Source organism: Rutilus rutilus (genome assembly GCF_951802725.1).
Source record: "Rutilus rutilus genome assembly, chromosome: 19".
NCBI classification, from domain to species: Eukaryota; Metazoa; Chordata; class Actinopteri; order Cypriniformes; family Leuciscidae; genus Rutilus; species Rutilus rutilus.
In genome coordinates, this window is record NC_140232.1 from 1,483,085 (window position 1) to 1,509,327 (window position 26,243).

The window sequence follows — 26,243 nt, forward strand, 5'->3', positions numbered from 1 at the left end:
CACACACACACACACACACACACACACACACACACACACACACACACACACACACAGACACACACACACACAACAAACCCCAATTTAACCACTAATGTAACTATATCTAATGTATGAGTACCAGTGTCTAATAATGAACTAGTATCTAATGAATAAGAATATTATCTTTAAAAAAGGTACTAGTAAAGAACAAGAACTACCTAATGGAATAGATATTAGTACCTAAAACGATTGTACATTAAGGATTAAATGTTAAAACGGGTTTCCACAGAATGGACTAAAGAGTTCCTGACCAACGGACAACTTCCGGGCTGCAGATTTCACCCTTCTATATATATATATATATATATTTATATATATAATCAACTTCCTCTCGTGTTTCTCTTTGAATGTTCGGGGGCTTCGTGACTTAAACAAGCGAAAGGTTTGTAAATTTGTAAAAAAAAAAGGTTTGTTTTGTAAATCATGAACAGGGACATTTATTTTTATACACTCTTGTGTAAACAATGAAAACTTCTGGCGTAATCGGTGAGGGAGCACTATTTCTTATTAATATTTCTTTCTGTCATAACTCCAGTTCGTCGGGTCGCTATATTACTTAATAGTGGATTTCAAGGAAAGATTATAGAAACGCTTTCTTCAGGGATTGGAAGTGGATTATCTCAGTTGTTCACTTGGATAGGACATTTTTTTTTAATAATAATGAACATGGGTTCAAGAGTTCTTCAAACAACACAATTCTACCAGATAATATAGTCATTTATATAAGTAATTAAAACCTTAAATATCCCTCTGCCTTTATTATTTGGTGGCGATTTCAATGAGGCTCCAGATTTATTGCTGATAGATTTCCTTCTAGAAATGTGTCTAATAGCGTCAAACACCGAATAGCAGATCTCTGTCAGTGTCTGAACCTGATCGAGGCACAGAGAGATCTAAACCCCCATATATACACTTGTACACTTGGTTTAAGTCGGATTTGTCTCATAAATCACGCAGGCTATAGACCTGTGGCTGATATTATTCAAAAATTATTATTATCAAAATTAAGTGTATTTCTAATGATGGATTACACTGGTTTTGGATCCCTAACATAATCTTCAAACATTGTGGTGACCTTCAGTTTTTATTATCTTGTCATTTTAAATGCAGCAAATTACCTATTAAACTCTTTAGTTTTACAAACAAGCTCTAGAATCCTGGAAGATTGCTTTCAGACATCATTTCTCCCCACACACGTGTCTTATGTGGAATAATGAAAATGTATTGTGTGGAAACGAATCACTTTTGTTCAAGGAATGGGTGGATCAGAATATTATTCTTGTTTCTGATTTATTCAGAGCTCAAGGAGACCTTCTTTCTTTTTCTGAGTTTATGTCTCTGAAAGGTGCTGTAATTTCAGTAAGAGATTTTAATAAGGCGACTAAAAGTATTCCTGTCAGTTTGAGAGCCTTGATTAAAGCACATTTAAGATACGACTGTTTAAACAATTATATTCCTACTTGCAATCAGTGGTGTTCATGTTTTAGATAAAAAATACAACAACTTCTTTATTAGAAATGCTCTTTCTTCAACTCCAGGAACCCTCCCTAAAGCACGATCTACATGGAGAATCTGTTATATGAACTCTGATTTGAATAACTTATGGACTTTTCCTCACAAACCTTTTAACCCTAATAAAATTAAAGAAATCGTTCATAGATATTACCCTTGTAATGTATTTTTGAGCAGGTTTTCTGAGACTGTTTCTTCTTTATGTTCCTTTTGCAATATTGAAGAAGAATCAGTCCTACATTTGTATGATCAGTGCCCATTCTCTGACTCTTTCTGGCCAGAAGTTACCTTGTTAGTTTTCTGCTGTTGTTACAAATGGTTACATTTTTTGTCAGATTTTCATTGTAAGAATGTTAATTTTGATTATACTGTATTATTACTGTGTCTTCTGGGTAAGTTTCATCTTGTAACGGTCACCAGCTGGAGTGCCCTTGAGAGCCACCAGAGGGGCACTCCACACCAGACTCTTATGTTCACTCACAGACTACATCTCCCATCATTCTCTGCCTGGACTCATCAGCACTCCTTATCACATTCACCTGTATCTCATTGTTATGTTAGTTTCAGCCTATTTATTCCATGTTCTGTCATTTACTCTCTGTGAAGTTTTGTTTGTGTCACACTGCATCTCTGAGCATTCTCCCTGGTTTCCTGTGTCTTGGTTTTGGGATTTCTTGCCTGTTCCGTGGATTACTCTCTTGCCTCTGACCCCTGCCTTTTTTGTTTGTTTGTTTGTTTGTTTGTTTGTTTGTTTGTTTGTTTGTTTGTTTGTTTGGACTGCCTACCTGTGTTTTGACCCATTGCCCGTACTTTGGATTACCCCTTTAGATTACCCATAATAAAAGCTGCATTTGGATCTCACCTTCGAGTCTCAGAGCAGTTTGAGACACATCTTCACCAAGCCAGAACCATTCAATGTAATCCTGATTTTAGAATATTCTCCTCTGATATAAAAGTCGCTTTTTACTTCCCTTAAGAAAATATCGAAACCTTTGAACTCAGCGGTTTCTAAAACATATAATATCCTTGAGTTTTTTTAAGGAACCTTTCATTTTTCATATTGACAAAATGTAATATTGTATTGATTTGTGTAGCCTAATTTATTCTCTTATGGTGTCTCCTCATCTGTTATTCTTCTCACTGTTAATGTCTGTAACCTTTAATTTGCAATAAAAAAAAATGTTTATAAAAGATACTTAAATGTCCTAATTGAACTAAGGCCTAATCCTGGTATAATCTAAACCCTGTCTATGAAACCAGGCCATTATATGTACGGGTCTTAATTAGGGGTGCACCGATCCGACTTTTTCAGTCCCGATACCGATACCGATGCCTGGGCTTTGTGTATCTGTCGATACCCGATACCGATCCGATACTATAGTTGAATTAATAATAAACTGTATACCTTCCACAAATACCTTCCTTGAAGAGACTAAAGGCACCAGACTTTACTAACTAAACATAACTAAGACAAAATAACAGATGTATGTAATGTGTTGTATTCTTATTTATTTAAAAAACAATTGTGCATTCAAAATCGAAAATAGAATATAATCAAACTTCTTTAAATAAATGTAAAAAAAAAAAAATTAAAATGTAGCGGTGGAAACAAAAAAACTGTGTATTGGTCAAACGTGTCACACCACCATCACAAACATGACCTGAATGCTCACTTAATCAGCAATGACAAATTTAAATGTCAGTTTTAATGATCATTATGTTTCATATTTTTAAAAATGAAAACAAAAAGAAGCAGGGTTGTGTTTTATATTTCGTGTTGTTATAAATATGCAGTAAAGATAATCAATGTACGCGTTTGCCTGAACCACATTTATGTGGCCATTAATATGTTTAAGATTTTTTTTTAAATGAAAAGAGGCAGAGTGGTGTTTTATAACATACTTCGTTTTATTGTTGGCTAAAATATACATAAAGGGATTACCGGAGTAGCCAGAGCGAGCTGAGTGACGCGATCAAGAACGCATGCTGTTCCATTTGCAGAATAACCGGACTCGCGTCCTCTCGTCCTCGGGAGTTCGTTCTCCTGAGTCGAACTTGGCAAGTCCGAACTACCAAGGAGGACGCAAGTCCGAAGTTTGCGTACTTGGTATTGAGAAACGGCCTCTGGCTCGCTCCATGTTGCTTCTAGCATGCGACACGCGTGAAGCTGACGAATGACGTAGGTTCTGCTGCGACGACGAAAAAAAAAAAAAAAAAAAAAACCTGGATCGGCCCGTGGATCTGTTATTTTTTCCGATCCCCGATCCAGCTATTTTATCAGTATCGCGGCCGATATCCGATCCTAATATCGGATCGGTGCACCCCTAGTCTTAATGTTCTCTTCTATTCTCTGCAGTTCTACTAATGATGGACCAAGTAATGAAGAATGGTGCGCACAAATTTATCCTAGAAAATTAATGTGTAGATCAATGCATAAACTGGACATACGTATATATAGTCTAGATGATTAGATTTAACTCTTCTCTCTCAAAACAACTGCATTAATACAGTCATGCTACAGAGATGCTTCACCTCGATCACGACTACTCTGTGGACTCCATGACGGCACGGGAGGAAATCTCTCGTCTATCTGCTGAGAATGAAATGCTCAAAAACCAACAGTTTGGTATACAACATTTTCAGCGTAATCAAAAACTCGTCCAGTTTTACACAGGATTCCCTGACTATGACACTTTGGAAGCTGTTTTCTTGGCTCTACAGCCCACAGCAGAGAGCATGGCCTCATGGGCTCAAGTGCAAAGAATTAGTGCAACCAACCAACATACACTGAGGCTTGGATCCCAAGCACAACATCTCTCACTGTTTAATCAGTTTTTCATGTTTCTTTGCCGCATTAGACAGGGCCTTCTTGAACAAGATCTTGCTGTGCATTTCAATGTTTCACAAAGTACAGTGAGTCGAACCTGTGTACGTGGGCAAATTATTTGTATTTTATGTTGGGGAGTCTGCCAATATGGCCAAGTAGAGCTGCAGTTGATGAGCTAATGCCAGATCATTTTAAGACTCTCTACCCCATAACCAGAGTCATCTTAAACTGCACTGAAGTTCGAGTCCAAACAGTTCAAAGGTACTGAACTCCCAAATGTATTCAGGCACAACAACACTCAAGTCTCTGGTTAGTCTTTACACAGGATGCATTTCTGATAAAGAGATAACCAAGTCATCTGGCATTCTAGATCTTCTTCAAGAGGGCGATGCAGTAATGGTGGACAAAGGGTTTTTAATTAAAGACCAACTGGATGAAATTCATGCCACACTAGTTATCCCACCCTTTCTTGGCCCAAGTGGGCATGCACACAAAACACAGCTCGTTTGAGAATCCACACTGAACGGGCCATTCGACAAATTAAGGAATTTCAGAATTTCGATCGGGTGATTCCTCTGTCATTGGCTGGTTCTGTAAATCAGCTCTGGACAGTGTGTGCTATACTCACACATTTTCATGGTCTATTGTTTAGAGTGAACATTTAAAGATCACACAGACATAGTGCACATGGATTCAAGTGCATTTTTTTTTTTTTACTAGACAATTAAATTAAAACCTGTGTATGTAAAAAAATATGAATGTTTGTCTCCTTTTACATTTTATTAAGTGCCATGCCAGGGACCTTTTTTTACACGAATGTGTCATGGTTACAAACAGACGGAAGCAAGTGTGCAAGTAAAACTCTGTTTATTGAATGAAGATGAAAAAGTCCGGTGATGAAGTGGCAGACTAGTGACACAGGGACTAGATGGTCAGCGAAGGTGTCCGTGAAGTGAAGTGATGCAGACGTGATGATCCAAGTGACGACGTAATCCGGGTGAACAGGAAACAGGAACGGGAACGGGAACGGAAACACGAACAGGAACGCCGACAGGAACAGGATCACACACGGGAGACATCAATCAACGATCTGACAATGAGAGGAGATTGCGGTGAGGATTTAAAGGTGCGTGAATGAGCTACAGCTGGAGTGATGAACGAGATCAGCTGGACCGCTGATCAGTCAGGATGAGCGGTGACGCCCACTCACACACACCCACACACACATAACAACAGTAACACCAGACGAGAAGGAAACAATGAATTTACAAACCGTCACAGAATGATGTCTAACACATTTACAAGTGATGAAGGGTGTAGTGTAGTGTGTATTGTAGGGTGTAGTGTAGTGTAGTATGTAGTGTAGAGTGTAGTGTAGGGTGTAGTTTAGTGTGTACTGTAGAGGGTAGTGTGTAGTGTAGTGTAGTGTGTAGTGTAGTGTAGGATGTAGTGTAGTGTAGTGTGTAGTGTAGTGTGGTGTGTAGTGTAGTGTAGGGTGTAGTGTAGAGTGTTGTGTAGGGTGTAGTTTATTGTGTAGTGTAGAGTGTGTTGTGTAGTGTAGGATAGTGTAGTGTAGTGTAGTGTGTAGTGTAGTATGTAGGATGTAGGGTGTAGTGTGTAGTGTAGTATGTAGTGTAGTGTAGTGTATAGTGTAGGATGTAGTGTGTAGTGTATAGTGTGTAGTGTAGTGTGTAGTGTGTAGTGTAGGATGTAGTGTGTAGTGTAGGATGTAGTGTGTAGTGTGTAGTGTAGTGTGTAGTGTAGAGTGTAGTGTGTAGTGTAGGATGTAGTGTGTAGTGTATAGTGTGTAGTGTAGTGTAGTGTGTAGTGTAGGATGTAGTATGTAGTGTATAGTGTGTAGTGTAGAGTGTAGTGTGTAGTGTAGTGTAGTGTGTAGTGTAGAGTGTAGTGTGTAGTGTGTAGTGTGTAGTGTAGAGTGTAGTGTGTAGTGTGTAGTGTGTAGTGTAGTGTGTAGTGTGTAGTGTAGGATGTAGTGTGTAGTGTAGTGTAGTGTAGTGTAGTGTAGTGTGTAGTGTGTAGTGTAGTGTGTAGTGTGTAGTGTAGTGTGTAGTGTGTAGTGTGTTGTGTAGTGTGTAGTGTGTAGTGTAGTGTGTAGTGTGTTGTGTAGTGTAGTGTAGTGTGTAGTGTGTAGTGTAGTGTGTAGTGTGTAGTGTAGTGTGTAGTGTAGTGTGTAGTGTAGTGTAGTGTGTAGTGTAGAGTGTAGAGTGTAGAGTGTAGTGTGTAGTGTGTAGTGTAGTGTAGTGTGTAGTGTGTAGTGTAGTGTGTAGTGTAGTGTGTAGTGTGTAGTGTAGAGTGTAGTGTAGTGTAGTGTGTAGTGTAGTGTGTAGTGTAGTGTAGTGTAGTGTGTAGTGTAGAGTGTAGTGTGTAGTGTAGTGTAGTGTGTAGTGTGTAGTGTGTAGTGTAGTGTGTAGAGTGTAGTGTAGAGTGTAGTGTAGAGTGTAGTGTGTAGTGTGTAGTGTAGTGTGTAGTGTAGAGTGTAGTGTAGAGTGTAGTGTGTAGTGTGTAGTGTAGTGTGTAGAGTGTAGTGTAGAGTGTAGTGTGTAGTGTAGTGTGTAGTGTAGTGTGTAGTGTGTAGTGTAGAGTGTAGTGTAGTGTAGTGTAGAGTGTAGTGTAGAGTGTAGAGTGTAGTGTGTAGTGTGTAGTGTAGTGTGTAGTGTAGTGTGTAGTGTGTAGTGTAGAGTGTAGTGTGTAGTGTAGAGTGTAGTGTAGTGTAGTGTAGTGTAGAGTGTAGTGTAGAGTGTAGTGTAGTGTGTAGTGTGTAGTGTAGAGTGTAGTGTGTAGTGTGTTGTGTAGTGTGTAGTGTAGTGTAGTGTAGTGTGTAGTGTAGAGTGTAGTGTGTAGTGTGTAGTGTGTAGTGTAGTGTGTAGTGTAGTGTGTAGTGTAGTGTGTAGTGTGTAGAGTGTAGTGTGTAGTGTAGTGTGTAGTGTGTAGTGTAGAGTGTAGTGTAGTGTAGTGTAGAGTGTAGAGTGTAGTGTGTAGTGTAGTGTGTAGTGTGTAGTGTAGAGTGTAGTGTAGTGTAGTGTAGTGTAGAGTGTAGAGTGTAGTGTGTAGTGTGTAGTGTAGTGTGTAGTGTGTAGTGTAGAGTGTAGTGTGTAGTGTAGTGTGTAGTGTAGAGTGTAGTGTAGAGTGTAGTGTAGAGTGTAGTGTGTAGTGTAGTGTGTAGTGTAGTGTGTAGTGTAGAGTGTAGTGTAGTGTAGTGTAGAGTGTAGTGTAGAGTGTAGAGTGTAGTGTGTAGTGTGTAGTGTAGAGTGTAGTGTGTAGTGTAGTGTGTAGTGTAGAGTGTAGTGTGTAGTGTGTAGTGTAGTGTGTAGTGTGTATTGTGTAGTGTAGAGTGTAGAGTGTAGTGTGTAGTGTGTAGTGTGTAGTGTAGTGTAGAGTGTAGTGTGTAGTGTAGTGTGTAGTGTGTAGTGTAGTGTGTAGTGTAGTGTGTAGTGTGTAGTGTAGAGTGTAGTGTAGAGTGTAGAGTGTAGTGTGTAGTGTAGTGTGTAGTGTAGTGTGTAGTGTAGTGTAGTGTGTAGTGTGTAGTGTAGTGTGTAGTGTAGAGTGTAGAGTGTAGTGTAGAGTGTAGTGTGTAGTGTGTAGTGTAGTGTGTAGTGTAGAGTGTAGTGTAGAGTGTAGTGTGTAGTGTAGTGTGTAGTGTAGAGTGTAGAGTGTAGTGTGTAGTGTAGTGTGTAGTGTAGTGTGTAGTGTAGAGTGTAGTGTAGTGTAGTGTAGAGTGTAGTGTAGAGTGTAGAGTGTAGAGTGTAGTGTAGTGTGTAGTGTAGTGTGTAGTGTGTAGTGTAGAGTGTAGAGTGTAGTGTGTAGTGTGTAGTGTAGTGTGTAGTGTAGAGTGTAGTGTGTAGTGTAGTGTAGTGTAGTGTGTAGTGTAGAGTGTAGTGTGTAGTGTAGTGTAGTGTGTAGTGTGTAGTGTGTAGTGTGTAGTGTAGTGTGTAGAGTGTAGTGTAGAGTGTAGTGTAGAGTGTAGTGTGTAGTGTGTAGTGTGTAGTGTAGTGTGTAGTGTAGAGTGTAGTGTAGAGTGTAGTGTGTAGTGTGTAGTGTAGTGTGTAGAGTGTAGTGTAGAGTGTAGTGTGTAGTGTAGTGTGTAGTGTAGTGTGTAGTGTGTAGTGTGTAGTGTAGAGTGTAGTGTAGTGTAGTGTAGAGTGTAGTGTGTAGTGTGTAGTGTAGTGTGTAGTGTAGTGTGTAGTGTGTAGTGTGTAGTGTAGAGTGTAGTGTGTAGTGTGTAGTGTAGTGTGTAGTGTAGAGTGTAGAGTGTAGTGTGTAGTGTAGTGTAGTGTAGTGTGTAGTGTAGAGTGTAGTGTGTAGTGTAGTGTAGTGTGTAGTGTGTAGTGTAGTGTGTACTGCAGTGTAAGTGCTGGCTGGTGAGGGTATAGAGCTGGTAAGTCCCGCCCCTTCCGTAAAACCCCGCTGGACCTCAAAGTTGAAAAACCGTCAATGCAAGTGAATGGGAGAAAATAATTATTTTCTGGTCCCGTTTGAATTGTGCCATGATTGTGAACATATGTTGTCTGTGAATTTTTTATATAATCTTTCATGTTACAAGTTTGACAGTATATGGTATGATTCGTCGGCTAGCAGTTGTGGAAAAGACATAACGAGAAAGACTACATGTCGCCTATGTGACGTCACCCCATAAAGTTGACTTACTCGTGGTTTTCGCCAACCTCAACGATTTTGTCCTCTCCCTGAAAGAAGGCGGTGAAGTGCACCAAAGACACAGTCATGTTTAGCGGGATCCGTGAGCTAGAGCCGTGTGCGAATGACGAATTGACGATTTTTCAACCTAGAGGTCCAGCGGGGTTAGCGAAGAGGGCGGGGTAAGTCCCGCCCCTTCCGCTAATCCCCCTGGACCTCAAAGTTGAAAAACCGTCAATGCAAGTGAATGGGAGAAAATAATTATTTTCTGGTCCCGTTTGAATTGTGCCATGAATGTGAACATATGTTGTCTGTGAATTTTTTATATAACTTTTCGTGTGAAGAATGCAACAATTGGGGGGCGCTAGCACGCGGCGAATGGAGTAGACGTTCTTTTTAAGTCTCCTCAAGTTGACTCCTGTTTTTGTTTAATATATCCGTCATTATACCAGTTCGCCCAAAGTTTTATGTTACAGCTTTTATTTTAATTGTTGCCGATTGCAGCAGTGTGTCCAAAGTTAAATTTCTTTCTACAGTTAACGTAGTAATGACTTCCAAGAAGCTTTCGAAGGCCTCGCAACAGAGTAAGGATGGCGACGCCATGAGCGATTCCCTCTCCTCAGCCACCGCCAACACTATACTTGCAGCCATTGAGGCGCAAGGCAACGATTTAAAACGGCTCATTGAGGACACAAAGTTGTCTATCAATACTCGTCTTGACGCGTTGGATGCCGTGCTGGCCAATCTACAGTCCGAACAGTCGGGTGTTAAGAAAAAAGTTGAAGATTTGGAATTAGCCATGACCGGTTGTGATTCACGTCTGAACGAAGTGGAGAAAATCTGTGACGAACTGCGTTCGGACAACAGATTTCTTCGTGCTAAAGTAAATGATCTAGAGGGCCGCTCACGTCGGCTAAACTTGAAATTTGTGGGAGTAAAAGAAGGAGCGGAGCAAGGTCATCCTACGGAGTTTGTTTCTGGGTTAATCTCTACTCTGTTCGGCCAGGACAAGTTCCCGAAACCTGTCAAAGTGGATCGCGCCCATAGATTGCTGCAACCAAAGCCTACAGAAGACGAGAGGCCGCGTCCGATTATTGCGAAGCTGCATCATGACCGCGACAAGGACCTGATCCTCCGGCTGAGCCGTGACAACGCGCCGCTGCATTACATGGGGAAACAGGTGCATATCTTCCCGGACTATACGGCGGAGGTGGCCTCCAAACGTCGCGCATTCGGATCGGTGCTGAAAGCTTTGAAAGAAGCTGGGGTGTCCTATTCTCTTCGCTTTCCTGCAAAGTTGCGAGTTAAGTACAAAGACTCCATATCGATTTTCGATTCACCAGAAGAAGCACGAAAATATGCGGACTCTCTATTTAACAAATGACTTCTCTTTACTGATTTTGATTTATTGTGCTGGTGCATTGGCTTGATTAGGGTGGATTGTTAAATTGTTCATTTAAGCTCTTCCTCGATTCTTTCTGTTTTTGACGGCACTTTTGTCTATGTTTGGTATTTTGTCAGCGGTAGGGGAGAACGAGTGATGCTTTTTCTACAGCTTACCGAGTAAGTCTTTTGTTGTTGTTTTTTCTCCCTTTGCTCTGCTACCTTCCTGTTAATGGGTGAGTTTTACTGTTTCAGTTGGGGAAACGGTTATGGGTGGGGGGTAAGTTGTAATGGGATGTTCTGGGCTAATTATAGTACAGTGTTTACTGCCTTCTTTGTTCTTTTATTGGTGATATTCAAGTTCGATGACGAAGGTTGATGCATATAGTGCTTTTGGGGGGACCAACGTCACATTTGTATCATGGAATGTTAGAGGTATGGGACACCAGATTAAAAGAGGCAAAGTATTTGCACATCTTAAGTCCCTCTCTGCCGATATTATTTTTTTGCAAGAGACTCACATCAGACCATCGGAGCAGAGACACCTTAGATCTAACTGGATCTCGCAAGTTTATCAGTCTTCATTTTCCTCAAAGGCCAGGGGTGTTGCTATCCTATTTAGAAAATCTGTCCCATTTCGTTTGTCTACTGTCATCTCTGATCCTTCGGGAAGATATATTTTAGTATCTGGTCATATAAATTCATTCCCAATTTCATGTGTTAATATCTACGGTCCAAATTTTGACGATCCTAATTTCTTTAAAAAGATTTTTGATTTGCTTCCTGACCCCAGTACTACTAATGTAATAATTGGTGGTGATTTTAACTGCTATCTTGACGCTTATTTGGACCGCTCCTCCACGCAGGTCCCTCACATTTTACGTTCAGTTAGTACTTTAAATAATTTATGTAAGTCTTTTAATATAGTTGATATTTGGAGACTACAGCACCCATCCGACAGAGACTATTCCTTCTTTTCTCCTGTGCACAAAACATATTCTAGAATAGATTATTTTCTCATTGATTCTAAACTTATTTCGAACGTAATACAGACCAAATATAACAATATTATAATTTCTGATCATAGTCCGCTTACTATGGTGTTTAACCTTTCTATGTCTCAATCAAAGTACAATTGGCGTTTAAACCCTTGTTTATTATTGCAGGAGAATTTTCATGCATACATCTCTTCTCACATCAAGCAGTTTCTTGATTTTAATGATAAAGGCGATGTGTCTGATTCCACTCTTTGGGAGACTTTTAAGGTAGTGTTGCGGGGTAATATAATAGCTTATGAATCGAGCAGGAAGAAGGCGAAACGTAAATGGCTTGCTGAAATTGAAACCTTGCTTCCAACTATGGAACATGCCTATAGACTATCTAAATCTCAGTCAGATCTTAATGCAATGCTAAAACTGAAGTACGAGTATAATAATATTTTGAGTGAACAAGTCCGTAATATGATGCTTAAGATTAAACGTAAGCAATTTGAGTTGGGTGACAAACCTGAAAGTTTACTCTCTCGGCAGTTAAGAGGAATACAGGCTAATAGAGCTATTTTTCAAATTAAATCAGACTCTGGTGTATTATTAACAAATCCAAAAGAAATTAATTCTCGTTTTTTGGAATTTTATAAACATCTTTTTACTTCAAAATGTAATGTGCCCATTTCAGATATTACTGACTTTCTTGACACAATAGACACTCCGAAGCTTAGTGAGGATGCCAAAAGGGATCTAGACAAAAAGTTCACATTAGAGGAAATTTTGAAGGCTATTAAGTCCTTTCCGAATGGTAAGGCTTCAGGGCCCGATGGGTTCTGTATTGAACTCTATAAGGCTCATTCAGATATCATTGCTCCACTATTGCTGAGAATGATAAATCATTCTTTTGAAAATAAACAACTTCCTCGTACTCTCTATGAAGCAAACATTTGCTTGTTATTAAAAAAAGATAGGGATGACACTGATCCTTCTAGTTATAGACCATTAAGCTTGCTTAATTGTGACCAGAAGATTGTTGCAAAAGTGTTGGCCTTTCGTTTGAGTAAACACATGGCTTCATTAATTCACCATGATCAGACTGGTTTTATTTTAGGTAGATTTTCTTTTTCAAATGTTCGTCGCTTGTTAAATGTTATGTATAATGTAGATTCTCAGTGGACTAAGGCAGCTGTTATTTCTTTAGATGCCGAGAAGGCCTTCGATCAGATCGAGTGGCAATATCTATATTCAGTGTTAGATAAGTTTGGGTTTGGTAAAAATTTTCGTACATACATTGAGATGCTTTACGCAAACCCAAAATCTGCGGTAATCACTAATTTAGACAAATCTGACTATGTTCCCCTTTACCGTGGGACTAGGCAGGGATGTTGCCTTAGTCCTTTACTGTTTAATTTGGCTTTGGAGCCTTTGGCAATAAGTATTCGGCACCATCCTTCTATTAGTGGCATTAAAATTGGGCCAATAGAGACTAGGCTCTCTCTATATGCAGACGATTTACTCATATTTTTAAAAGATGCTGTTGACTCTTTACCTCCAATAATGGATTTAATAAAACATTTTGGTTCTTTTTCCGGGTATTCTATCAACTGGAATAAAAGTATATTTGTTCCCCTTGGAAATAATTTTTCAACAAATTTTTTTGAGTCCCTCCCTTTTAAAATTGTTCGTGATCATTTCACTTATTTAGGATTGGTTATTCCCCTAGATCCCAAAGATATATTTAAACTTAATTTTATCGCTGCAATAAAGAGCCTTAAATCCAACATTGAAAAATGGAGGCTTTTGCCTTTATCATTAATAGGTTGTGTTAACGCTATAAAGATGATGGTCCTTCCAAGGTTTTTATATTTGTTTCAGAATCTACCCATTTATCTTACTAAATCGTTTTTTAAAAATCTAGACTCTATTATTTTCCCTTTCATTTGGAGTTTTAAGACTCATCGTATCTCAAAGGCACACTTGGAAAAATCTAAAGAGATGGGGGGGCTAGCAATGCCAGTCTTTCAACATTATTATTGGGCAGCAAATGTAAGAGCCTTGATGTATTGGAGTAAAGATTCGCAGTGTCATATTGAGACTGATGATTTTCCTACCTGGATTCATATGGAATCTCATTCTGTAATCAAGAGCTCTCTTCCTGCTTTATTACTTTCCAATTTAAATACTCCTTTAAAGAGCATTACTAAAAATTTTGTTGTACATAGCTCTTTAAGAATATTAAAACAAATTAAGAAATTTCTTGGTATCACACGACCTTCCGTTCATTCTTCTATCTGTAAGAATCATAATTTTACACCCGGTCTGAGCGATAGAATCTTTCAGTTGTGGAATAACAAGGGTCTCTCTACATTTAATGATCTATACACAGATGGTCGCTTTGCCTCTTTTGAACACCTTCTTGGTAGATATAGCCTTTCTCACTCTCATTTCTATCGATACTTGCAGATTCGGCATTATGCTCAGCAAACATTTTGTGATTATATGATTCAGCAGGAAGAACACCGCTTCTTTAACCTAGTGCGACAAGCACCTGATTCTAGGCATATGGTTTCACAATTTGTTTCTCTCTTCTCTTCACAAATAAACATTTCTTCTGATTATCTTAAGGTAGCTTGGGAAAAGGATGCTGGAATCAACATATCTGACAACCTCTGGTCTGAAATCCTACAAAGAATACACAGCTGTTCTATTAATGCAAGACTTCAGTTAATTCAGTTCAAAATTGTACATAGACTGCATTATTCTAAAGTCAAACTCCACAAGATCTACCCGGAAGTGTCTCCAGTTTGTGATCGATGTCAGGGCGCAGAGGGAACCTTATCTCATTCTTTTTGGTTCTGCCCAAAACTCCATAGGTATTGGCAGGATATATTTTCTTGGTATTCTGCGGCATATAACCTGGCTATTTTGCCTGAAGTAGAATTGGCCATCTTTGGCTACTCTGGCACAGTTTCAACTTTTCCTTATTATGTGCAATTGGCATTAATGCTGGGCATGATGGTGGCTAAGAGAATTATATTGAGGGAGTGGAAATCCACTGTTCCCCCATGTTTTCAGAGATGGCTTGCTGAAATGGCCTCTGTCATTCATCTTGAGAAAATGAGGTTTAATGAAGCAAAGTCCCTTCCTCCATCAGCTTAATAACAGTAGCATGTAATGGACTTTGACACATTTATAATACTGTGATTTTAATGCTGATTCTATCCCCTTTTTGTATGTGTTTGATCTTTCTCCTTTGTAATTATTTTAGGCACTTATGTCATTCGTAATGTACTCTGGCCCTTTTTCTGTGTGGGTGGGTGGGTGTATATGTTTTGTTTTGTTTTTGTTTTTTGTTTTTGTCTTTGTTTTTTTGGGGGGGGTTTTTTCCCGTTGTTATGTTGTTGTTGTTGTCATAAAACCAATAAAAATCAATATTGAAAAAAAAAAAAAAGAATGCAACAATTCAGCGGGTAGAAGTTTGATACGGTTAGACTTTGTGTGAGAGCACTTTGTGGACTACAACTCTTCGCTGCTTTCGACGTGTTTGAAACGTCACCACCATTCGCACACGGCTCTAGCTCACGGATCCCGCTAAACATGACTGTGTCTTTGGTGCACTTCACCGCCTTCTTTCAGGGAGAGGACAAAATCGTTGAGGTTGGCGAAAACCACGGGTAAGTCAACTTTATGGGGTGACGTCACATAGGCGACATGTAGTCTTTCTCGTTATGTCTTTTCCACAACTGCTAGCCGAAGAATCATACCATATACTGTCAAACTCGTAACATGAAAAATTATATAAAAATTTCACAGACAACATATGTTCACATTCATGGCACAATTCAAACGGGACCAGAAAATAATTATTTTCTCCCATTCACTTGCATTGACGATTTTTCAACCTAGAAGTCCAGCGGGGTTTTACGGATGGGCGGGACTTACCAGCTCTATAGACAGCTGTCTTCTCTGAAACACATGGAGTCTTTATCCACTGTGCACCTGATGTGAGCAAAACATACAAAAAAATTAACAATTTATTAAACATTTATGAAATGCGGTCATGTTTCGTAAATGATTAGTTAATCATTAATAAATCACTTGCAAATGACTTGTAACGGAATTTACAAAACATACATAAAATGTTAGTATATCACTTGCTAATCATTTGTGACCCTGCCTGTGAAAACCCAGCTAAAGTCATTTTTTTGTGATTCAATGTTTTCTACATAAAATCATCCTACATAATGTAAAGAACATTCTGTGAAAATATAACCTTGATATCTTTAATATTGACTGAGTAAGGCCATGTCAAAGATTTGCTAAAGTTCGGGCTCAGAAAATCATATTTTTGAGAAATTCCAATTTAAAAAAAAGTTATTTGTTAAAACTGCAACACAATTGATCCATAGTTATCCTGCATATGTGCCTTATAACACATTAAAGCTGAGATTCTCCCCTTTTTAGTGATATATGACACATCAGTGGAAAAATTCTTAAAGTTTTGTAAAACAGGTCTATTTATTATGATGTGCATGTCCAAAAAGCATAAACACATTGAAACGAATGGGGGTACCACAAGAGCTTGATCGTAGCAACAATTACCATGTCAATTCAGTGGAATGATTTGTATAACTTTATTAGTAAAATGTAATATCAGTGAAATGTCAATAATATATAAATTAAATAACATAACATTTCTCATTCTCTGAAATTATCATTCTCTTACTGGCCCACGGTGTAACTGAGTAAAAAAAAAAAAAAAAAAAATTCAGGGGATAGTTCACCCAAAAATTATTTACTCATACTCACCCTCATGTTATTCTGATCCTGTATACAGTAAGTTTCTTGCTTCTGTTAATAATAAGATATTTTAAAGAATGTTGGTAATGAGACAGTTGACGGCACCCATTGACTTCCATAGGTGCCGCCAACTGTCTGGTTATCAACATTCTTTAAAATATCTTATTATTAACAGAAGCAAGAAACTTATACAGGATCAGAATAACATGAGGGTGAGTATGAGTAAATCATTTTTGGGTGAACTATCCCTTTAACAGGTCAGTCTCAAACTTTGTACACATTCTAAAATTGTCTAGATGCAAAATAAAATCCTGAGTGACAGCAACTCTCCCTCGTTGAAAAATAAAGAACACTTTTCCCCATTTAATTAAAATACTTGCAGTTGCAAGAGAAACTGATTTTCAGTTTCACATCTGGACTTCCAGCATTCGAAGCAAATTCTTCTTGCTGGTGTTCCCTATTCATGTTCGCCAGACAAATAGCTTGGGGTTCAATCACCAAAACTGGCTTGTCCTCCTCATCATCTTGGTCACTGCCTGAAAAAGCAAAGATAATTTTTTTTCAATTCAAAGCAAGATACCTAAAAACATGATTGTGTAACATGCAAGAATTGGAAGTGGGTTTAATTACACATTTAAAATGGATAATGAAGCATTTTATATGAAAATATCAGAAAATATTTTTTCAGTTTAGTCAGACTGGATCTGATTAATTGAGGGGAGGGCATAGGAATAAGAAACAGCCTATAGGTGGTAAGCAGACTTCAATTCAGAGTGTAGCCTAATGAGACAAATAAACATCATGCCATAAACGTAATTAATTTAAACTGACTCAATCCCCATCAACAAATGTAATAAACATTTAAATCCACTATTTTTGCATCACAGATATGTGTTAGCATTACATTCGCTGGACACTGACAGTATACATTTACATATTTAGCATAAAAAAAAACTTACCGTCAAATTCCTCGTCAGTTTCGTCAAAGAATGTGTCCTGTTCATCATCACAACAATCATCCTCCAGAAAATAATCCGCAATAAAAACGGTTAAATCATAATTTGGGGCAATTCCACCGAGATTAATATCAAGCAAGCTGTTTAAGCAAGCAGCTATTTTTCCGTTCATGCTGTGCTCATACTTCGGTGTCGCCGGCGAAGCCATAGCCATGTCAGATGTCAAAACAACGCATTAACGTTACCATCCAGCAAATAACACGTAGCAGGCCAAAAATGTCTTTCAAATAAGTTTAATATTATTGGCAGAATACCAAGCTACAAAACAAATAAGCAGTTCTTAAAATATTGGCTATGACAAGAAAAAATCACCACAGACATCTAAACGCGGCTGACATCTCTCTTTTTTTTTTCATTGTGTTGACCTGATTACCGGCGCTCGCGGATTGATATTAAAGTCTGTCTTTACTCTTTCTAATAGAAAAGACACAGAAAACAAGTTCCTGAACCGAATGACATACGAATCAGCAGTGTTGTTGCGCGAAATAAACCCAGAGACGATTGAAATCAATGTTTAGGAAGCCCACGTCCGTTTTTTTTTTTTTAAGCAAAAGTACAACGTAGTGTCAATAAAATCATTAATTTCAGTATTTATCATGTTATAAATGAAAATGTAAGTATTGCATCTCAAAACTATTGGTATAATCTATCATTTACAGCAATAAACGCACATGGACTATTTTTGTCATTTTTATGGCTATGACTACTTTGACGCTCGTTAACTCATAATTCGATTCTGCGACTTTAGCCGGGGTTTCACAGGCGGGGTCACATTTATGAATGTGTTGTAAATGATTAGTTCATCATTAACTAACCACTTATTAATGACTTACAACTGAACGTTATTATAAAGTGTTACCATGGAAAGACTTTTGCAGATTATGTGAAGTAAATCTACGCATCCACGGTACAATCAGCATCTACGTCACGGCTCTCAGCCCGCCCTCTGTTCGTTGATTGGCCGGCTGTTTTGAGGCCGGAGGAAAACTGGGAGATAGGTCGCTATCTCAGACTGAGTACAGAAGTGAACTGAAATTGAGCGGAAGTACGAAGTCTGACGTAGTCAGGCTAGTGTTCTTGAGTAAGTTACCAAAAACACTGAAATGACTTTCAGCACTTTAAAGGTGCCTCTGTTATTCTATTTTAAAGGTTCCTAATTTTGTTCACTCATACAATTATGGTTTGCTCATACTACAGTTTAATCATAATATACATTGTATTTCACCTAATTTTTCTGTCTGAAAACAGTTTGTTTGAGGATTCAGTCTCTCTAAACCTCTCATTACTGCCAGCCTACTCTGATTGGTTAGAAGGCCCAGTCTGTTGGTCTACAGCTTACAGTGCATGTCAGAAAATGATAATAACAATATTATATAATCAAATATTTTATTTAACTTTCCCAAAGTATCAGTTTCTCTTGATGGACACAAATGTCTGAATCTCATATTTAATGTTTGTAGTTGATGCCGTTAAACGCTGATGATAAAAACGAGTGTGAAACTAATAACAGCACTGACAGTGATCAGAGGAAAATGTGTTTGATCAACAGGACGAGTGTCATAATTCATAATAATCTGTGTTGGGTTCACTCTTGATCATTATATGAAGATCAGAATAAAAGCATCTGTTGATTGTGTCTCATCAGCTCCTGTGATTCTGGATCCAAACACTGCGAATCCACGTCTCGTCCTGTCTGATGATCTGACCAGTGTGGGAGACAGCGGGAACAATCATCTTGTTCCTGATAATCCAGAGAGATTTGACTGTGATCTCTGTGTTCTGGGTTCAGAGGGTTTTAACTCAGGAACACACTGCTGGGATGTGGAGGTAAAAGAGAGTTCATGGTGGAATCTTGGAGTAACTACAGCATCAAACCAGAGGGAAGTGTTTTCTTCAACACTGATGTCTGGAGTGTGGAGTATCATCAGTACGGATTGTCTTTAGATTCTGGTTTTCAGGTTAAACAGAAGCTTGATCGTGTGAGAGTGAATCTGAACTATGACGGAGGAACGGTGTCGTTCTCTGATCCTGTAACTAACACACATCTACACACATTCACAACCACCTTCACTCACACACTCTTTCCATTCTTCAGTTGTTATCCCTCTCTGAGGATCTTACCGGTCAATAGTCAGTAAACGTCACTCCTGTAGATCTGGATCTTCCTGCTTTCATCATGTTTCCAATATTTAATCCATATCACATGAGTAAGAGTGCTGTTGATCTGAATATCAGTACGGTGGCTGTGATTGGGCCGTGATGATCACATGACTGATATCCAGCACTACAGCAACACTCAGATCAATAAACAAGAAGTTTTCATTTATATTCCACTTCACACAATTAGACCGATTAGAGACCGTTTCAGTATTCATGTTTTCAGGAGAATTGACATTTACCCGATTATTTCAGTCAATGTGTGTTTATTAATTTCTAAACATTTTTGCATCATAATTAAATATAATGATTATATATCATATTTTTTTCTTGTATTACATCAAATCACTGAAGCAGTAAATTCTGCACATTCTCAGTGTTTGTTCAACATGAGAATAAATGAATGATTATTTCAGTTATAGAGGAGAAATTATCATTTGTTCATTGGAATAAATGGATGTAAAGGTTCTTGCTGATAATCTTGTGTTTTAAATAAATAAATAATATGTGATTATGTGATTTAATGCTCAGAGTGAAAGATGAAATGTTTGGGATGATAATTAGGGTTTAAGTCGTGGAAACAATACTTTACAGACGTAACATGTTTATTTGACCTTTCTTTCTGCCTTTATTGGAAACTCCTTCAGTCTTCCTTCGTTTGACAGACACACATCTGGAGTTTTGACGAGCGGCAGAGATTTTCAAGGCGCTGTTTTCCTCATCCATTTCAAACAACACGTTACATTATTAAATAGTATACAAAAAAATATTTGTATTAACAAGTGTCATGATTTTTTGTACTTCGTTATAAAGGCTATTTAGATCAATACTTGATCCACTTTAAAACTTTTTTCTACTTTCTTACTACAGAAGAAAGGTTAGTAAATGATGACAGGATTTCAAATTTTGGGTGAACTATCCCTGTAAGTGTACATAAGAATAGACATTTCAGCTGAGTATGTTTACCTTTTAATTTTTCTTTCTTTGTAAAGACATTTCTCTATTAACATTTTACATTTTGCATTTTAGAATTATTTAAAAACATATTAAAGAATATTACAACTGAAAATATAAATATTTAAAAACAATAAATAACATTTCTGCATTCTACTCGACTGATCACATTTACACTGTATTTAAAAAATAGTTTCACAGACAGAAGTTAATGACATTACAATTCATAGCACAATGTAGTTTTGGTTTTGATTCTGTTTACACTCTCTTGTTGCACAAAGCAGGCAAGAAACAGATGAACAAGAAAAAAATCAAGCTTACCCTTCATCTCCTCCCATTCATCTCTGTTGAAATAGATGCGTTCAATGTGGTTATCATTTTTACATTTTACAAAAAAAATCACACCATGTAAACCCACTAATCCCCATTTGTCCAACAATTTCACAGTAGTCCTTGTGGGTCTTTTTTAAAGTGTAGTTCCTGCTGCACTTCTCAAATATGAGCAGTCCTTGAAACGGTCTTTGTTTGGGCATTTTATCTCAAGTGGACTGGATCCGTTGACAAGTCAACTACTTTACTGTCAGGAGAGGCTCCTAGATGTGGGCATGATGATTAATTATTAAACCACAAGGGAACACTTTGTTTCCAGTGAGTTCTTCATAATCTGCAGCAGCAACAGGTTCAAGTTGTTTGCCTCTTTTCATTGCTTTTGTTTGAACTGTTTGTTTAGCAGTCATGTTAGCAGCTAACTTTTCAAAGTCTTTAACTCTACAACAGACTTGCTTGAAAGATGTTGATGTAATCCTCTCTGCACGTAGTCGATGCCAAGTGCTGCTGCTTTGGTCTTTGGTTCCACTTTCCAGGTGTAGTGATTCCTCTGGTGTAATGATCAAACCTCCATAGAAATCATGTTCTCTCTGGTTTAAAACAGTTGTGTAGGAGCGTGGTTGTGGAGGCAGAGGCAGTGTAGGGTGCTCTTCAGAGGACACTGTCTGCTGGGGTAACTGGTAGGTTAAAACAGACCCTAAAGGTAGCTCACCAAACGCTGTGGAGACCAGTTCTTTCTGTTGCTTTCCAGCTGTTAATAATTTCAACATAAGTTCTGCTTCCTAATGTTTTTAGGTTTTCCCTCAGTTTATCTTTAAATTCACCACAGGGCAATGGAAGAGGGACTGGACCAGGGGCGTAATTTGTGGGTGAGTTGGGGGGGAGATAACTATGGGATCAAATTCCCGCCAAATATATAGCGGTCACGTATAAAAAAATAATAAGCGTGAATCAAAAATTTAAAAACACATGTAAAAATATATTGCACAAACTGAAAAAAAGAATGCAAAATGATCAGAATAGCAAACAACGTGGTCACGGATCAAAATATAATAAGCGTGAATCAAGAAATAACAAGCATGAATAAAAACTTTAAACACATTAAAAGTTATTTTGCACAAAACTTAAACTTATGGTCATGCTTTTTTAAAAAGTATGTTTTCCTTGGTTTTATTACTGTGTTCTTTGTGCTTTCTTGCATTTTCTGCTCATATTTTACTCTTTTGTACGCTTGTACTGTTTTTCTCTTCGCTCTTCTTTCTATGTTCTGCGCTTGCTTTCCCAAATGTTGCAGTTCGAGTTTCATGTAAATTAGGGCGGGCTTAAGCGTCACCATTGGTCCACTTGTTCTAGATTGACAGCTACTCCTCTAGCCAATCAATCGAAGAGGGGAGTTGACGTCACACCAATGCGACTCGTGGCTACTGATGCTTATGTAGGAGTACAAGCTGTTTATGTTTATACAATTTCTCCAATTCCATTATAATATACTAAAATGTTATTTTTCTAATACTTTTATATACTGTTCAATTTCTTATTTGTGCTTTGTTATGTGCATTTATTTAATAAATTATTTTCGCTTGGCATACCAGCGTGATTACGTCACCGCACACTTAAGTGGGTGGTGCGCGCCCGTGATGCACTTCATTCTGAGTAAATATAACAACAAAGAAGCACTGCTGCGCTCTCTTTTATTTCATTTTTCTTTAATCCTTATACTCCTTTTCAGGAGTGCTGCACTTACTTATACAGGGGAAGACGGCAGTTCAATTTAACTTTACAAAGACTTTCAAGCAGTAAAGCTATCTGAACTCTGGACATAAATAATTAAATTGATCTTTTTTGAGATGCATGAGAATGTTAATGTGCACACTGGTAATTGGTGTTAAACAATATTACTTGGCTCATGATGTCAATATGCTACGGCTGCTGTAAGTAAAACATCCTGCGGTTATGAAACGCTACAATTCGTTGCAAAAACTAAGTTCAAAAATGGCCATTGTCTGAAGACTTTAGGACTTTGACGTGTCACCGCTACGCATTGCCTACCTTTTTTTATTAACGTCGCCAAATTTGACAAGATTATTGAAAATGATTGTGTTACAGAGAAGATATAGCCTACAGAAACCAGTTGAATTTAATACAGTGATTTATTACAAACTTATTGTGTTTACTTACATAGCTACATAATTGCATATTGCTTTAGGATTAATGTTTTAAATATAGCTTAAAATTTGAATACAGCAATATCTCCATCAGCGATAGGTAACGTTGTTTCTGGAGTGCAGCTGTCCTGCAGAGTTTAGCGTCAACTCCGTTTAAAAACCTCACCTGTCTTAAATATCCTAAAGACGATGATTAGCTGGTTCAGGTGTGTTTGATTAGGGTTGGAGGAGCTAAACTCTGCACCCAGGACCGACATTACCCATTATTGATTAAATATGAAAGTAAAACGGCCAGTAGGTGGTGGCAAGTTACTGCTCGGAGAAGATCGACGCTCGCGGTGCCAGGTCCAGTGCATTAGAGGTGAATGATGGATCATCAGAACTGTAACAGGTCGTCGTTAGGATGACGAATTTAACGATACCATATTCCCAGGTATACGTATATACCGGCAACAGGTTGAGTTGCAGGCACACATGCAGTTTAAAGGGGTCCTGCCACGGAAATTTTTTTGCCAACTGAGTTGATGGTCGTCTTCCCCTGTATAACAAGTAAGCATCAGTAGCCACGAGTCGCATTGGTATGACGTCAACTCCCCTCTTCGATTGATTGGCTAGAGGAGTAGCAGTCAATCTAGAACTAGTGGACCAATGGTGACGCTTAAGCCCGCCCTAATTTACATGCAACTCGAACTGCAACATTTGGGAAAGCAAGCGCAGAACATAGAAAGAAGAGCGAAGAGAAAAACAGCACAAGCGTACAAAAGAGTCAAATATGAGCAGAAAATGCAAGAAAGCACAAAGTACACAGTAATAAAACCAAGGAAAACATACTTTTTAAGAAAGCATGACCATAAGTTTAAGTTTTGTGCAAAATAACTTTTAATGTGTTTAAAGTTTTTATTCATGCTTGTTATTTCTTGATTCACGCTTATTATATTTTGATCCGTGACCACGTTGTTTGCTATTCTGATCATTTTGCATTCTTTTTTTCAGTTTGTGCAATATATTTTTACATGCGTTTTTAAATTTTTGATTCACGCTAATTATTTTTTGATACGTGACCGCTATATATTTGGCGGGAATTTGATCCCATGCATAACCCCCCCCCCCCCCCCCCCCAATATTTATACCATGATCACATGAAAAATATGCAGAACAATTTTTTAAAACTATATTAAACATTACGTAGTGAGCCAGTGTGTACAGTAGTCCCAGTAAGTGGTTGCAGTTCCCCAATCCTGCTTTACAAGTGCAGTGGGTGTCTTGGATATATGGGCTTTCTGAAGACAGATCCACCTGCAAAAAAAACAGCAAAATAACATTGTTAGTAGCAAAGTCAGTATTATCACTGAAGGGGGGATTCTTGAAACATTTCAGGACTTGCCAAATACCAGTGTTTTTCAGAGTAATGACTTAGGCTACTAATACAATTCTGATGTCACTACTAACCCATGAACATTTCCTGTTTGTTTTCCAAACAACAGTTGGAGACACTTCAGTTCTAACCAACATTAACACGACTGTAATAACGTTATTATCCAAATGTGGAACTTTTTATAATTTTAATGGAGAAATTAAAATAGTAAAACAGGAAATGTCAGCCTGATGCTATTGTTTACATCCCTGGAAATGGTTTATAAATAAATTACATTATACTGAATGTGTTTGTTTAAATGTATAGGCTACAAGTACATGCATTTATATTAGTAAAAATAATAAGTGGAGGGAAAAAACGGTTAACCTGTTTTTTTCCAGTAACTTACTTATACTTATATATAAATTATACTAATACTTGTATAAACAAATGTACTTACATTGGAACAATCACTTATCCATATCAATAAACCTACATTCATATCACCTGTACACTCTGTAATGACTCGTTATACCCGAAATACCTGGTATTTAGTATGAACCAACACAAAAGGTTGAAAAAACGAACTAAAACCTTGAACTTCATATGAACCATCCTGAACATGGAGGTTGCAGAACATTACAAACAAAAATACAGAATACCTTCATGGTGTAAGGTACCTCGTTATTTCACATCGAGCGCCCTAACACTACAGCCTGCTTCGTTTCTCTTCACTGTAAACCGCAGGTATCACATACATCAAATACTACAGTTAACTGTTTTTGAATTGGCTAATATTGTCATCACATATACAATCAGTAAATACTTTCAGCATAACTTTACTAGCCCATTCGGCAATATTAGCTCTGTCAGCTTACTAAGCTAACTGCACAAGAAAGTAGATTTTACCTTCAACATCGTGGATATACCCCTCAATCCAATTGTTGTATCCCTTCAGGAGGATGGACCTAGGTATTTTTGAGTCTTTGTCCGCCCATGACTCCACTAGGTTGATAGTAAGAGGAGGAAGAAACGTACTGCCTCTTATGCTTCCTCAGAAAGTCAAATAGCATTCTGTCAATATCTGCACATGCAGATTCATCCACGTATAGGAGAGAGCAGGGTCAGTCATTCTCGAGACACCCTCAGCTTTAGCAATAAGGGTTCGTCCTCTCAGAGATAAATCTCTCTGTAACCATGAAATGAATTTCCTTTTAGCTTTCCCAACAACTGGGTCAAAGTTCAGTCTGCATCTGACTTTATCATCCTTACATATGGATACACTCCGATAGGTCACCTGTGACTGAACTGGAATACCGTAAAGAGAAGGACAGGTTTTGACAGCTCACATTTGTTATGATTTAGATTTAAACCGGATGCTTTAGAGAAAAATGAATGCATTGGATGGAAATCACAATCTGAGATTCATCTTTTAAAAACAGGGTAGTGTCGTCAGCTAGCTGACTAATAAGTATATGTTTGTTGTAGTAATACCTTGCAGATGACTACTCGAAAGAACGGAGGAAAGAAGTTGTGCTGCCTCAGGAATAAATGAGGGGATTCAGGGTGTCAGACAAACAGAACCTCAGATCCTCTGATCTCCTGAGATATGGACAACACAAAGACACACTGCCATTTGTCTCCACACCCCACAGAGTGAAGGTGCAGGAACACTTCTGTCCCTCCTGTCCTTCCTTCACATTTGAAAAGATTTTATAAAAATGATAATATTCTATGTCAATACAAGTGAATTAACAGTCATGTTTGGTATCATTTAAAATGTCTCAGTGCAACTGGTACAACGGTCTCATCTCCACAGAAGTAAACCAAATGGTAATAAGGGTTTAGAGATGCTTTGCTTACTGGGTGTGCACTATTTCCCAGGGTCCTTCATCCAAACTTCCTCCTGTTCCTCGACAAAGTGTCCCCATGTCTATAACGCTAGTCAATGCAAATTCCTATTGTAAGTTTGTTCCCCACATTGGGGGATGTTTTATCTTGGTCAAATGCTTTGAAGAAAGCATGCATTTGAAGAAAAATGCTTCAAGATTTAGTAGCCAGATCAGC

At 38.1% G+C, this 26,243-nt stretch overlaps 2 protein-coding genes across 2 annotated transcripts in view; one reads left to right on the forward strand and one right to left on the reverse strand.

The window, feature by feature from the left end:
- The window catches only part of LOC311278748 (nuclear factor 7, ovary-like), a 1,193,180-nt gene that overhangs the window by 625,411 nt on the left and 541,526 nt on the right, over window positions 1-26,243 (reverse strand). The window lies entirely within an intron of this gene.
- On the forward strand, window positions 18,732-20,101 carry LOC311278761 (E3 ubiquitin-protein ligase TRIM69-like). The gene is given in 2 exon segments (XM_084389788.1): window positions 18,732-19,092; window positions 19,095-20,101. Coding segments are annotated over 2 exon segments (534 nt in total). The 5' UTR covers window positions 18,732-18,821; the 3' UTR covers window positions 19,358-20,101.